At 43.1% G+C, this 16,131-nt stretch overlaps 1 protein-coding gene across 4 annotated transcripts in view; it reads right to left on the reverse strand.

Moving 5' to 3' along the window:
• LOC147011700 (voltage-gated delayed rectifier potassium channel KCNH1-like) overlaps window positions 1–16,131 on the reverse strand; it is an 82,605-nt gene that overhangs the window by 33,688 nt on the left and 32,786 nt on the right. For 2 of the 4 annotated variants that reach the window (XM_085858261.1, XM_085858260.1), the window contains exons 5-10: window positions 15,516–15,637; window positions 11,521–11,913; window positions 10,063–10,152; window positions 8,310–8,489; window positions 7,118–7,364; window positions 4,273–4,472 (exon numbers count right to left, since the gene is read on the reverse strand). In XM_085858261.1, the coding sequence (XP_085714387.1) occupies window positions 4,273–4,472; window positions 7,118–7,364; window positions 8,310–8,489; window positions 10,063–10,152; window positions 11,521–11,913; window positions 15,516–15,637 (1,232 nt within the window). The remainder of the gene's footprint in view (window positions 1–4,272; window positions 4,473–7,117; window positions 7,365–8,309; window positions 8,490–10,062; window positions 10,153–11,520; window positions 11,914–15,515; window positions 15,638–16,131) is intronic. The other 2 variants (XM_085858258.1, XM_085858259.1) reach the window with 2 other exon arrangements.

Raw genomic sequence — 16,131 nt, forward strand, 5'->3', positions numbered from 1 at the left:
TCGTTACTCTTTTTTCCTGCCTACGGAACAAACTTCCACATCCTCTTCAATGTCATTCTTCCCTCCAGGTCTTCAAGACAGCTGTTCGCCACCATCTCAGATCATCCTCAATCCAAAACAATGATCTTTTCGACCATCGTTAGCACCGCCCAAACCTCAAGCCCACCCATCTTTCCAAATTTCCAGTTATTGCTCCCTGGATTTACCTCTGTGATCATCTTGTCCACCCCCTGCATCCTCCCCGACCCCTCATCATTACCCACATCCATCGTTTGCCTGTCTCTATCAATTTTGTCCCTCAGCCCTGCTGTTGATGTTGCCCCCTGTCTTTCTGCTGTTCCTTTTGTTCTGTTGCATCCTGATCTGTTCTCTGCTCCTCCACAAGTCTCGACTTTGCGTACAAAAATAAAAATAAATCAGCATTTCGGTTGTGAAAGTGTAAAATCTCATGGAACCTTTCATAAAATAAAGAGGGCACCCTCTACCAGAGCTTCAAGGTTGCATTCAATTCCTCTGACCTCTTCCCCCACCTCTGGAATCACCTTCCTGTGTGTGTTCATTTATATTCCTCACTCCGCCACTTCAACACTAAAGCTCACCACCATCTCACGTCTCAAATTTCCATTCATGATATATATTTATTTATTCTCACTACCCTCCTGCCATACCACATCTTTTATTACAGGTTACGTTTTCATGTCGATAAAATGTCAGCTTTTTCCCTCCTATACTCTTGTCATTCGTTAGAACAGTTGTCAAAACCTCCTCAATTGTACGTCATTCCACTCCTCCACGAGTCTCAGCATTTTATCAAAATGGCCATTATGTACCGATAGCTAAACTAGGTTCCCTGCTGGGGTTAGTTGCATGATTCACACCAACTGTAACAGGTGGGTGTGCTTGGTATGGATATTATATGGACATGATGGGCCAAATAACCTTCAGTGTCTTAAGTTTCTTTGTTGTACAAACTAAAAGATTCTGATTCTCATTATGTTGTACCATACTCTGTTACAGAACGTCGGTGTTGCCTAAACAGTTTCTTGGCAAGGGTTATGCCGAGTGGTTTGCCATTGCCTTCCCAGCAGTAGTTAGGGCAGGAATTTGTAATTGGTTCAGGGTGCCAGTGATAGCTTGTCTACTTTTTGCAAAGGACACTGTGGGATCTTTAACACCCACAAACTAATTCCGACAGATGAGATGCCAGTTTAACGTCCATCCAAGGGACGTCATACAGATTGATGAATCACCCTCCCAGGGTCAGCTCCTAGGAACAGTTTATAGCTGGGTCAGGATTCGAACCCAGGCTCGACAGCTTAGAGGTGCGCATGCGTACCTCCAGGCCAGTGGTTATTAACCTTTTTACCATCACGCCCCCGATAGTATTTGGTCTTTGCATCCATGCCCCCCCCTTACATTTTCAACCAAATGATTAAAAAATCTCTCCTGAATTAAAAGGAAAAACATGAAAGAATGTGTGTTTTTAGTCTTTTTCTTGAACAAAGAATTCTGCGTAAGCAACACTCATATACACAGCATATTTAATGAGATGACATTTAATGAGATACTTGACATTGCTTCTTAGCTACCAAATCGTGAATGCGTGGTCAAATGCCAGAGAGAGCACAACGCAAGTCCCCTTCAACGTTCAGCTTGTTTCTGTACTTGGTGTTGACAGCAACGAGCGTGGAAAATGCAGCTTCACAAAGATACGTTAATCCAAACATTGTCAGAATCCGAAGAGCTTGACGTGAGACCAAAGGGAAAACAGGAAGGTACATGACCCAGAACATCTCGAGATCCAGTTTTTTGAAGTCTTCTTCAGCCGAGGAGTTGAACTTTAACTCAATAAACTCCTCTTGCACTTCGTCTTAAATATCAGGTACTTCACATTGAAATGGGTTCCTGATGAATTTCCAGGCTTCGTGTTTCTCATCTATATCCGGAAAGTATCTGATGAATTCTGCTTTCAATTCAGTCGGATGAGTAATTATTTGTTTCTTTAACTCAGAATCAAGGTAACTGTGAATGAGAGCAGAATCCAAGTTAGCAAAACTGGCTCTATTTCCATAGGTCGCGTTTGGCCATGAAAGCTCGAATGATGTCATGGTGCATGATTATGTTGATGTTTTTCCCTTGGAATTTGACGTTGATGGCATTCAGCACTTTAAAGATGTCCACCAGGTGAGCTAGAGATAGCAAAAATGCTTCATACTGGAACTTTTCATGGAGATCTGGAGATCTCTGCTGCGATCTTTCTGCTGTGCATCTAAAAATGTTGCCACTTCTTGTCGTAGTTCATAAAGCCGTCCAAGCACGCTTCCCTTCGAAAGCCATCGTATGTTTGTATGGAAAAACAAGGCTTGATGTTCAGAATCCATATCCACACACAGCTGTTTGAAGAGATGACTGTTTTAAGGCTCCAGCTTTGATGAAGTTGACTACCTTGATAGCCAGGTTCATGACATCCCTCATTTCAGCAGGTAGAGTTCTGGATGCTAAGGGTTCACGATAAAGGATGCTGTGCGTACTTATAGCAGATGGACTTTCACTCTTGTTATGCGTACCTATCCAGTGCGTACCTATCTTTCACTCTTGTTATGAAACCAGATTGCAAACCAAGCATGTCCGGAGCTTCATCAGTGCACACCTCTCCCAGCGAGTCCCACAAAAGTTGATTTTCCTGGAAGAAGTTTGATACCACTTGAAAAATATCTGTTGCTGTTGTATAACTTTCCATGGGATGGCAGAAGAGCATTTCCTCTTTTACACGATTGCCTGACACGAAACGAGCATACATTAGTAGCTGAGAACACTGAGCAACATCAGTCGTTTCGTCCAATTGGATGGCAAATACAGGAGAAGCTCTTATTTGGTCGAGAACGTGACCTTTGATGTCTTGAGACATTTCATCGATCCTTCCCTTGATGGTATCGTTTGATAGAGGGATTTGGGAAACCTTCTTTGCACTATCCTTCCCCAGAACGAGCTCTGCTGCACACAGTGCACTTGGTTTTATGAGTCTCTCCGATGTTATGCTCTTTTTGCTCCTTGCAATCAACATGGCGATCTCATAGGAAACCTCAACAACCTTTGAAGTCTGTTGCCAAAATGCTCCACTGCTGTCCATCTTAGCTTTCTTCAAGGACTGCCTTTTTGTTTCAAAGAATGCCTTGCGTTTGGCAGCTAGAGCAGGATGCATTGTCTTCAAGTGGCGTTCCAAGCGTGTGGGCCGCATGCCATCATTGCTCAGAGTCTTGTGACATATTACGCACTGGGGTATCTCTGTGTCACCCTTTTGGAGGGACACAAATCCAAATCGAATATATTCGTCGATATTTCCGCTTTTTTGCACCCATTGTGAATTATTTAGTTTGAAATGGGTCCTGCAAATCTGTGAAAAAAAATTTTAATAGTAAAATTAAAATAAAATATAAATTTTAATATTAAATTTAAGTAAATGTTAAATTTTAAAATTAGTTTTAATACAGAACATGGTAGGACTAGTAGCGAATAGAAAACGAAAATTATTAAAGGCGATACTTTTGTGTTTTTTAATGTTCATCATGATAATATGCAAACACTTGTTAAGAGAATTCCAAAAATAATTAGAGCAATTCCTACTTTTTTCTCAGGGCTTGTGCCCCCTCTGGAAATTACTCACACCCCCCAGGTTAAGAGCCAATGCTCAAGGCCATCCTGCCAGCCTAATAAAAGATAGACCAACAAAAACATTGGGCTGGAGAGCATAGCTCAGGAGTAGAAGGTGCTGTCAAAACTACATGGAGATGAACCACTGGTTTTAAATGAGAAATCTGCAGTTAATGTTTAAAACTCTGAGCATTTGGTCCAGTAAATCATTCCTCGGATATAAGGGTCATAAAATGACAAACATGATGTTGTGTGTTCAAGGTTGTTATGATTCTGAACAAAAAAAAGACAATCTCTCACATTGCTTTAAATATAATCAGTAAGCCAGCGGTATAATCATCGTCATGTTTCATCCCATCCACCCCCCCCCCCACCTTGCACCTACTCCCCACAAATTCCCAACCATCAAATGTGTAATAAACTTTGAGTTGAGAAACAAATTCCAATAAAACTATAAAACCTCCAAACAACCAATTACGTTATATTTTGAATAAGTTCCAGCAACCATAGCATTTTTAGGCCCCATTGATCGAGTAAACATCTCCAAAGTCTTGCAATGAGTGTAATATTATGATGTTTTTTACCAATACAAGAACCACCAAGGAACCGATGAGCAAATACCTTTTCAGTATCGATTCCTTTGGACATGGACCAAGTCGAGACTATGTAGTCCATGACTCGCTCGCTCAGACCTTTCGGAACTTGGTAGAGTTTGAGAAAGTCACGAACACTGTTGAGCATCTCGTGGTAACGGTTAGTGTTGGCATACATCTGCTGGAAAATTGTGGTGACGTTGCCAAAGATGGTGGCATACAGCAGAGCTGCAAGAAGAATCCAGGAAACAAACAAACAAAATAAGAATTAAACAATCATCACCGATTTGAAAATTAATCTCCATTATTTAATCACTCCAATAAGCAGAATGTCTAAAGCGGTTCATCCACAAGCATTCTGGCTTTACTCGAAATAAAACAACTGCAGTGAAGGAATAATTTTACTCCAAAGCAGGCAAAAACCTACTGAAGACTTCACTAAGAGTGAGGGAAAGAGAGCCGGCAAACCAAATTACTTAGCATTGGCCAAAGGGGATAAAAAAAATGAAGAGGTGCACTGTGGGTAATGGTATATATATATATATATATATATATATATATATATATATATATATATATATAAAAAATGACCGTTTTTACAGCCATTTTTCCCTGCTGTGCAGGGGTTTGGCTTTTTCTTGAGGCAGTGTTTTATGGCCGGATGCCCTTCCTGACGCCAACCCTGGTCGCCTCTTACGACACACAGGGATATGGTACACCTATTCTAACCGGGGCATACACCGGGACCAGTACACTGGCACTCATTTCGCCGAACCTCGGAAGGATGACAGGCTGAGTCAACCCCTGGTGTTAATTCAGCAGCCAACGGGGCTTGAACTCAGGACCCTGGGATCCCAAGCCGCCACCCTAACCACTAAGCCAACACCAGGCTTTTATATATATTATATACAGAATGAGTCAGAAGTAGCGCCCGATTTTTGTCAGTTGATTGTTTGCCATTTGTATTACAGTGTACAAGAAGGTAGAAATAAATGAATGACATGTTTATCTCACCATTTAATCAAGAAAAAATTATTACAGAACTGTTCCAAGCTGTTTTACTTGCAATTTTCAAAGTGCCCTCCCTCGTGATCGATGCGCAATTGTAGCCGAGCAGGCACAGAGCGGCACACACGTCTGCAGAGTTCGATATCAATTGCCTCAAACTTTGCAGTGATTTGAACCTTCAATTCCTGAATGGTACGAGGCTTTTCACGATAAACAAGGTCTTTCATGAGCCCCCAAAGAAAGAAATCTGGAGGTGTAAGGTCTGGGGAGCGTGCCGGCCACTCGATCGGACCGCGGTGGCCAATCCACATTGAGAAAGTTTTCATCAAGCCACTGACGAACATAACGTCCATAATGAGGTGGCGCTCCATCATGCTGGAAATAACAGTCCTGATCTTGTACCCTGGGCCAAAAGAAGGTTTGCAGCATATCCAGGTAAATTTCTGCAGTGACAGATCCCTCAAAGAAAAAGTGTCCAATTATCCCAAATGGAGATATGGCTGCCGAAACTGTCACTCCAGGTAAATTTACCTCCTTCTCAACTGTCACTCTTGGGTTATTCGCAGCCCAGTGGACACAATTGTGTCTGTTAATTGTGCCATTAAGCTTAAAGCATGCCTCATCTGACCACCGGATGTTGTCGCATTGTGTCCTCTTCGTGAAGTTTAGCTGGAACTCTTCGCAAAATTGAAGACGGCGGTCGTCATCTCCATCTAATCATGAAGGGCATGCAGTAAGCGTGGAATGTAAGGTTTCCATTTTTTCTGGTGAAGGATACGGATAACACTTGATTGGCTCACTTCCAACTCTGCAGATAAACGGCGAGTTGACTTTTGCGGACTTTGTTCCAGTCTTCTGATGGCTTCTTCAGCCTTAGCTACATTCGTTGCCGTTTTCGGACGACCGGACTTCTTTGCAGTGGCTACCGACCCTGTTGCTTCAAATTTCTCGACAATCAATCGTATGTTTGTTCCCTGAGGTGGGTTAATATCGAATTCCTGTGCCAAACGGCGTGCCGCCATCGTTGGTTGTTCATTACATTTGTAGTAATGTTTCACGGCCGCAATGCGTTGATTCATTGAAAGGTAATTCATGGTTCAATTTGGTGCAAATTCAGTAACTTTCCAAACTCGCAGCAATAACCTGCAAAACAAAATCAAAAATATATAAATTACTAAAATTAATAATCTGCAAGACAATTATTAACAACATGACTTCCCAGAAAGAATCTGACAGCCGAAAAAACAGAAATTGGGCGCTACTTTTGACTCACCCTGTATATATGTAAAATACATATACATGTATATAAGTACATATATATAAATAATAATAAAAATATATATAAATAAATTATTAATAATAATAATAAATTAATAATAATAATTAAAAAAAAAAAAAATATATATATATATATATATATATATATATATATATATACATACAAACACACACACAAAAGGATAGGATTGGAATCTACTTCTATAGTGAACACCACAGTCACATTACAAGCCAGTATTATGTCATATTTTCCTTGAAAACTCAATGGGGAGGGATAAAATAAATGAATAAAAACATTTGGAGGTTAGTAGATCATCCTGCCTTGTTCTTCTGGTTCCCCTGTGTTATGTACATCTGCCTGCACTCAGAACGCGACACCAAGCAGGTTTGATGCGTCTGCTCAGGCTCGTAAAAATGGCAGATCCATGCAATAGATGCCAATGATATCAGTCTTTATTTTCTTCAATATTAACCCCCGTGCACAAGTGCGAGCTAACAAACTTAATTTGGGGAATATTTATCAACTCCAACCAGGGATATGCTTTTAAACCAAGGCTTTATTCTTGGAAGCAAAGTGGCAAACTCACATCCGATCATCATCATAGCGACGGCAAAGGTCTTTTCAATGTCGGTGTTGGGTGAGATGTTGCCAAAACCAATGCTCGTGAGGCTGGTCATGGTGAAGTAAAGTGATGAGATGTACACAGCATCCTTGCTTGGCCCACCCTCCAGGTGGCTCGAGCTTGTGTTGTAGTGGTATGGTGAGCCAATCGTGTGGCCGAGCTCACAAAGCCACGAATGTTCAAGTGTGCGGTTCATCGCCTTATCCAGAACCTGTTCAATCAAGAAAAATACCCATCAAAGAATATTTTTTCGAAGGTGGGAGTGTGGGGGGGAGGGTAATGAGTTGGGGGGAGGGATATTTTCACCCCTGTCTGTGTGTTTGCTTGTCTGCAAGCACGTTATGATAATTTTTTTAATTATTAAAGTGCTTCTTCACTATAGAGAGATGAGGGCCAAAAACGATACATAGCGAAACGTAAACTCTTCAGCCTGGAGGAGGTATGCACTCCTCCACTGAGTGCCGTACTAGTTTTACATGAATTACAATAACGTTGGTAGACAATGGACAAGTAAACAGTTTCTGGCATCTGACTTTAAAATCGTAGTACCATTTTTTTTTTTGTATACACAGTTGAGGCGTGTGGAGGAGATAGTACTAGTACACTGAACGGATCAGGATGCAACAGTTTGAAAGGAACAGCAGAGAGAGGGGGAAACACCAACAGCAGAACTGATGATCAAGACAGAGGAAGGTGGACAAACAATGGGTGTGGGGAGGAATGGAGGCAGGAGAGGATACATGGGGTGGACAAGATGGATCGAGAAGGAAACTCTCAGGAGGGAAAGCTGGAAATTTGGATGGAGGTGGGCTTCGGGGGAAGGGGAGTTAACAGAGGTACAAAATATTATTGCTTTGATGGGGGGGGGGGTGATCTGAGATGGTGGTGAACAGCTACCATGAACCACGTGTGAAGAAACAGGGCAAGTTTGATGAGTCTTTCAGAGATGTGCACATCCTAAGTGTGTTCTGGACACCAAACATTATGCCAAAGTATAGCATGAGGACATTACAATGTAATAGATGGGTTTTGCGGTGGGGAGTGGGATGGTGTAAGGATACCAAAATATTGGGGAGATCTGAAATCTCCAAATGTATTATGGAATTTAAAATAAAAACTTACTTTGTCCCAACAAGACTCTGGTATATAGTCTTACCTCGTAATAACCGATGGAGGACCATATGCAAGCGAGCCAGTGAGCAACCAGGCCAAACACGCACACAAGCAACACGAGCACCGCAGCGCCGTACTCAATGTAGTGGTCAAGCTTTCGAGCAACACGGCCAAGTCGGAGCAGTCGAACAACTTTGAGCGAGCTGAACAAGCTGCTGATACCCTGCCAGCAAGGGTGGGTGAGAATAATATTGGACAAGAAAATGGTGAGAGGCAGAGGGGAAAAGCAAAACAAAACAACCAAATTGAAAGGTTGAAAACTGGGGCTTTTAACCCCAGCAAATCACAGCCTATGCACATCCTCAAGAAAAGATTGCCAGATTTTCGGTTGCATCAACAAACAGCCAACAAGCCAAACGCATGCCAGACGCGTTTCCAAGAACCTCACAAGAATGAAGAAAAAGGAGAAGGAAGAACCAAGTAAGTAGAGTTTGCAACAGCAGTTTCATATTCTCACCGCTTCACAACCTCCTGCCCTCCCCACCCTCCCCACCCTCCCCCACCACCAATCTTTTCAACCATTAATAATGCAGGTATTGATTTACAATCATCGAATGCTAACAGAGGTGGTTGTGCATAAATCACATGCAGGACAAATACTTCAGTGGTCATCAATGAAATCTTACATAAATGACATGGACATTAGTGGACATTGGACAAACACAGATGGGTCGTGGGACATGGACATCAAATCCCTGTATCATGAGCCAGGAGGTTCAAACAGGAAGTTCGGGTTGGCTTGTTGTGAAAAAGCTAATTTTTTTGACAATAGAGCCTTGTGCAAAGATTATGGATAATTTCAAACGATCAGCGATGTTCAAGAGCCTCATGCACGTTAACAAGACCATTTTGTGCCTTCAGTCCATGTCTACAACTACAAATTATTCCTCTTATTTAATGCTCCCAATTATTTACACCTTTCTTGAGGGGTCGACTGAGGGGGAAGTTTTGCCCCAAATCTTTTCTCTCACGAACCGGCTGGCCATGCCTCATGTTCAACCAAATGAGATTTGGGCAGGAATTTGTCATTTGTTCAGAGTGCCGGCAATAGCTCGTTCACACTTCGTGGAAGACACCGTGCATTCTATATAGTGCAAAAGGAAAAGCTTTGGTTTGGTTCTTCGCTTCCCTCCAACTTAAGGCCTCATTGGTCCATGCACACATCTTTACAATGGATGGTTACTTCGCACGAAACTTGATCTCCTTCGTTAGCACAACGAATATGCAGTTCACTAGCGTTAGCCACGACTTTAATGAGATTTGTACCACCGGAGTGGAAATCACAAACAACATTAAAAAGCTGATGGTACATCGACATTTGTTCCGCAAGATTAATTTCAATGGCAACGTATTTGGCCAAGTAAAAGTAGTAAAGTTAAACTTAGTGGTCGGATGTGTTATTTTGAGGAAGCAAATAATAAATCTTATCTCATTCGTCCATCGATTAGCGAAACCCCTTTCCTATGAAAACCTGCATAAAACGGTAGGTGATCCACTTGACACAGTGAACAAGTTATCCAGTTTTCAAGGGAGAAGTACCAAATATCATGTTCAGACATTATCAGGTGGTAAAAACGTTAAACTGGAAGTTCATAAATCACAAACTCGACACAACATTGCTTGTACCTCTCTCAAAAAAAGGCCGGTCATCAGTCAGTATGTCTATTAAATGTACCACTCTTAAAGATACTCAGAACAGCAAATAAATAATCAATAGCATAAACTGGCACCAATACCAGCCATAGGTGCATGCGCGAGCGTACTAATGCGAAGCCATGTTCATTCTCGTCCCACATGGTGTGTGCCACGGGTTGGGTGGGGTCGAGCTGGCACAGCAAGGTGACATGCAGGCAGGCAATCGGTGTCAGAAGTGGGATGAATGATTGGCATGGGAAAGGGTTGAAGTAAAGGGAGAAGTTTGGGATTGGTATGTGGGAGAAGAATGATAGGGGCCAGGGAGCAGGAAGCATAATAAAATAACAAAATTAAAACAAAAGAAAGTAAATACTCGGTTTCATCGGAAATGCACATGCAGTAGAAAAAAAAAAAAAACTCAACGTGCATCATCATAATACCTTTGGATCCTGGAGAGCAATCAAATGAGAGGAGCACAGCAAAGGAAGGACAGAATGGGTGTTTGCCATCGTTTGCATCTGAAAACTTCTAATCTACCAATTAAAGGTCATCATATAATATAGGCATGAGGAATCTACAGCCCGCAGGTCAGATCCAGCCACTGACACGTTTTGATGCGGTCCGTAGAGTATGGTTTTGGTCAGTACTTTATGCTAGGTTCCCACTGTCGTGTGATCCGTTATGAACGTCACGATTGGCCATTCGTAGCTGATCATGGAATTTCTCTGAAAGCTGTTCCCACTATCATGATGCACGGCACGATTGAAATCGTGGTCTCATAGAGCGTGGTGTTTGTCTTGTCGAAGATCGATCCCGATCACCACGATTAGGAAGCACAATTAGATGCGATCTGTCGCGCTTTGTTACGATGCAATACGATCTGATACGATGATCCCGATTGACAATTGATAGTGTTGATCGTAAAATAATTTTGAACCGTTCAAAAATTTTCTACGATTAACACGATTGCCACGACTGACCTCAAGATCTGATAAGATCTGATAGGATCACCACGATTAGTCCACGATTAAGACCACGATTTCAATCGTGCCGTGCATCGTGATAGTGGGAACCTAGCATTATGTAGTTATCATCACAGAACTCGAAAACAATTTAAGAATAGCAACAAGTATTCCACCCAACATGGCCACTCTTGCCAAAAGGAAGCAATTGAAGAAGTTACACTGGACAAGTTACTTTAAAATTGCTATTAGTATCATTATTGAATTATTAAAAGGTCCAATCATCTTTACATCTCCAGTAAAAAGTCAGAATGATTAGTTACATTACTTATCTGTATTGAGTTTAAATTGCTGGCACATCGCTATGGATACAACCACCCCTTAGTAAATTTAACAATAGCTGTTACGGCCCATCGACGAGGAAAGGTCCTCCCCCGTCCCTCGCCCCATATGATATCAAGCCACCAGCCTTCAGAACTCACAAGATAAGTACAGTATAGTCATCTGCTCAATCATCGGCAAGTTAATGAGATTGTCGATATAATTACTGTGTAACAGTAAATGCGATAACAGCAAATCTCAAAACTGTTAACTGACCTCATCGACGTTTTCAAAAGCGTTGATTATGTCATACGGCAGGCAAGATAGGAGGTCGATAACAAACCAGGTCTTGAGGTAGTTCATACGTATAAGTCTGGGGTCAGATATGACCTCACCCGCAGGGCCTACAAAGGTCGTGTGAAAGTTGAGAACGATGTCAACGAGGAATATCACATCCACAACACTGTCTATGACGAGCCAGACAACATTGTTCTGCTTGGTCTTGAAAGACACATTGTAGGGAACCATGATGGCAGTGTAGAATGTGAGAATGAGGATTATCCAGTCCCAGGTAGTCTTAAAAGTACAGTAGTGCAGAATGATGTGGGGTGGTGTTTTGGGTGCCTCTTGCTTGTACTGAGGCAGGATGTCAGATCCAAGTTGCAATACCTGTAAAAATAAGCAACAAAGTTAAATAACTAGCATTCGAATATATATGCTCAAAGTTTAAAAGGAATAATGTGTCCTTCATGTTTTTTCCGTTAACCCAAAAGCTGAGTCAGTAGCGTGCTCGCCATTAAGCAGACCAAGTTTGATCAAAGGTGGGAAACTAATGAATGAAGATGTGATGCAGTATCAGCAGGAGATGCAACTCTGCATGTCGAATCATGCAATCCCCTGGACAGGAAAAGCAAAGCCAGCTGTGGTCTCCTCATTTAGGTTGCGGACAATAAAGATCACACAACACATTTTGAAAAGGAAAGGACATTGCGTGCCATATTCCAGACAAATACCCAGCTCGAGGTAATCACATAATTAGCATGACCCTCAGGAGATGGAAATGGTGGGAAGTAGCTATGGCCCAAATAACCTCTGCGACTGATTAGGACTGACTCAATCGGTCAACTTCCCGACCCGGATCTCAACCAATGGTACTCCATCTCTTCCGGATCTGATTTTGACAAATTTCCCTGACAATATCTGCTGCTCTTCCTCCGCTCCAATTGGTTCATCTGACCACGTCCTTGTTAAAGTGGACATCTCTCTGGCTGTTATCAGAGAACCACCTCACCGCCGTCGAGTCTGGCATTTCACTCAAGCCGACTGGCAGGGTCTCCAAGCAGCCATCAAACTGACAGACTGGTCTCCTATCACTACTTTCTCAAACATCAACTCATCCTGGGAATTCTTTCAAAGAAACTTGCCCTCCCTCATGCACAGATTTATCCCCTCTAGTCTTCAGTTGTCCTACGCTTCCTCCTGCCGTTGGTTCACTAAAGCTTGTGGTGAGGCAGTTGTCCTGAAAAAAACTTGCCTTTGCCTCATGGAGAGCAAACCCAACTGAGGGTAATCTCAGTTCCTTCCATAAAGCTCGGAACAAGTGTGTATCTACCCTCAGGAGAGACAGAAAACAACAACTTTCTCATCTGAAGTCTGAACTCTCAAACCTCTCTCCCTCCTCAAAATCCTGGTGGCTTCTAATCAAATCTGTTTCTGGTGTATGTTCCCCCTCCATCCCTCCCGAACCTCAAATGGCCGCACTGCTGATACTGCACGTGAAAAGGCTGAATGCCTAAACTCGGTGTTTGCAACTAAATCTTGTGTCCAAAACCCATCGCTTTCTCTACCCACCTTACCCAGTCACACCCAACTGTCCCGGGACTCTGTGTCCTTTTCTCCTGACAAAGTGGAGAGCTTGCTGTCAAACCTGGACTCAGATTCTGCAACCGGTCCAAACAGCATCAGCCCACGTGTCCTAAAAACCTGCTCCTCTGCTCTTGCTCACCCTCTCTCTGTTCTATTCACCCTTTCATTTGCTCAAGGTCATCTGCCATCTGCTTGGAAATCAGCAAACATCACTGCCCTGCATAAAAAAGGTGCAAAAACATATTCCTGCAACTACAGACCAATCAGCCTTCTCCCAATCATCAGCAAGGTTATGGAATCCATCATCGCTTCAGACATTAAATCCTTCCTCTTCTCCAATGGCTTGATTTCCGATCATCAATTTGGTTTCAGACCAGGTCAAGCTACCCTTTATATGCTGCTTTTGCTCTCGAAACAAAGGATGGAGGTCCTCAATGCCAGACATGAAATCCGAGCCGTATCCCTGGACATATCACGTGCTTTTGACACAGTCTGGCACCCTGCCCTACTCACCAAACTCTCTTCCTATGGTATCCAAGGCCATCTCCACTCATGGCTCGCAGACTTCCTCTCCTGTCGCAGTCAACATGTGGCCCTAAATGGAGTTCTTTCATCCCCTCTTCCTGCCCAGGCTGGAGTTCCTCAAGGTAGCATTCTGGGCCCTGTTCTTTTTCTGGTTTTCATCAATGATCTCTCTGACTCTCTGGAAAATCCTTTATATCTCGTTGCTAATGACTCCACCCTCTGCCGTACCATCGGTCATCCCTCAGACCGGCAAGCAGCAGCTTCTTCGCTCACTGCAGATCTGGGTAAAATCACAAACTGGTCCAACACGTGGAACATGTCTTTCAATCCTGCCAAATCTCCCACTCTCACTTTGTCTCTTCAAAAGGACCGTTTTGAACCCCCGCCCCCCCATCCACTTTCTCAACAATGCTCTGGAAGAAGTCCTTTCTTTCAAGCTTCTGGGTCTCACTATCTGCCATGACCTTTCCTGGGAAAGCCAGATTTCAAACCTCACCTCAAAAGCCAGTCGCCGACTGGGAATCCTCCATCGTGAAAAGTCCTTCCTCGGTCCACCTGAGCTCCTGACCACTTACAAAGCTTTCGTCCACAGCCTGATGGAGTACTGCTCTCCCCTCTGGGCTTCACGCTGTGGAAACCAAGGCATTTCGGATCATTGGCATCTCCTGCAATGAGGCCGAGTCTTTGGGCCTCTCACTCTCTCACCGCAGGTTGGTCGGTGGTCTTTCTGTCTTCTTCCGTCTCCTCTCCAGCCTCGCCCCCCCCTCCCCGCTCTCTCTGTGATTTGTCCCAACCACATTTCCACAGGGCGCTCAAGGTCCGCCAACAACCCACTTCTGGTAAAACTACCAAAATCACGAATCACTGCTCACCCTCACTCTTTTGTTCCTCCTTTTTCCCGCCTTTTAAATAAACTCCCTCACTCTCTTCATTCCTATTCTTCCCTACAGGCCTTCAAAACAGCTGTTCACCACCACCTCTTATCCTCCTCCATCCAAATCCTCGATTGTTTCTACCCCCGATACTCCACCCAAGCCCACCTCCTTCAAATTCATTGCTTTCCTTCCTGAAAGTCCTTGTAATGTCCATCTTCTATTCCCCATGTTCCCCGCCCTATCCCTCTCCCTTCCACAGATCTCCTAATGTCTCTGTTCCCCACTGTTTTGTCCTTCCCACTCCCACCATTCTTGTCTCATGCCCCCCTTGCTGTGCGTTGTGTGTCAGCTCTCACACGAGCCTCGACAAAGTATACAAAAAAAAATAAATGTGATGGAACCAATCCTGTCCTCCATTCAAATGCAGATGACCTATTATCTCATCATCGGCATCAATCTTTGATGATACCTCATTTTCCACATCTATTTTGCCTCTTTACTGCTGATGTTTCCCTCATTAATATGGTGCAGTCTGTGTCTTGTGGAGAGAAAGAGTGCTCAATGACAAAGAGATGGGGATTGTTTAAAGGGCTGAATTGGAATCATGGACCCATTAAATGTATTCAATGACGAGCTCTGCCTTTATGCAATTTACCTCGTTTGTCGAGACTCCTCTTCAAGCCCAATAAAATCGGTACGAAAATGCGAACGTTGATAAAACATTCCATAAGTGTGCACATCAAATATTTGGGGAAGAAATAAAAATAATGTCTTCATGGTTTGTTTATTTATTTATTTAAAGAATAACAATTTACACTTTAGCAGATAACACCATTAATAGTTCAAAATAATGTTAATTTGACAATGCATAATTGGCTACCATTTTGAATGACAACAAATTAGTACCTGTAGGGATGCTGTCATGAACATAATTATTATTATTATTTCAAACCACAGGGTTGAAGGGCAAGGGGCAGGTTCCAGGGGCATGGGCCCGGGTCTCACTTCAGCTAGGCGAGACTGTTTGGGCAGGTTCTCTCCCTTGTGGACGCTCGGAGGCAAGTGATGGACAACACCGCTACGGCTGCTCGTGAGGGCTCGAGTCAAACGAGCAAACTTGGTCCAGCCTGGAGCAAGGTGTCACACGGTATAAGAAACCACCCCCACGCACTTTCATAAACAACACTATGTACAGAATGAGATTCGAATGTACAGCCAATCGGATTAAACGGTTTTCAGAAGAATAAAATAAATAAATAAAGAGAGAGATAATAAAATTCGAAAACAAATTAAAAAGTGCCAGTGAAGAGTTCACAGAACAACAACATCATGACTGAAGAATGAAGTGTTGTTGCAGTGAAGTAATGCTCAGATGTTTTTAATGGCATTTTCCACATCATCACTTTCATTGCGACACCACAAGCAACATCGTACACATCCAGACTCATTAAAAGGGTTCAGAATAGACTCCGCAAAGCACAGAGCTTCTACAGGTCACGCACGATAAATGATGTGCAAAACGTCTTATGGGGAAGGAGAGGGGTTGGGGTGGGGGGGGGGGGAAGGAGAGGGGTTGGGGTGGGGGGGGGAAGGAGAGACAAATATCGATCTCATTCTACAT

This window comes from Eptatretus burgeri, chromosome 15, assembly GCF_056783735.1.
Source record: "Eptatretus burgeri isolate ZD-2024b chromosome 15, Ebu_testis_v1, whole genome shotgun sequence".
Lineage (NCBI taxonomy): Eukaryota > Metazoa > Chordata > Myxini > Myxiniformes > Myxinidae > Eptatretus > Eptatretus burgeri.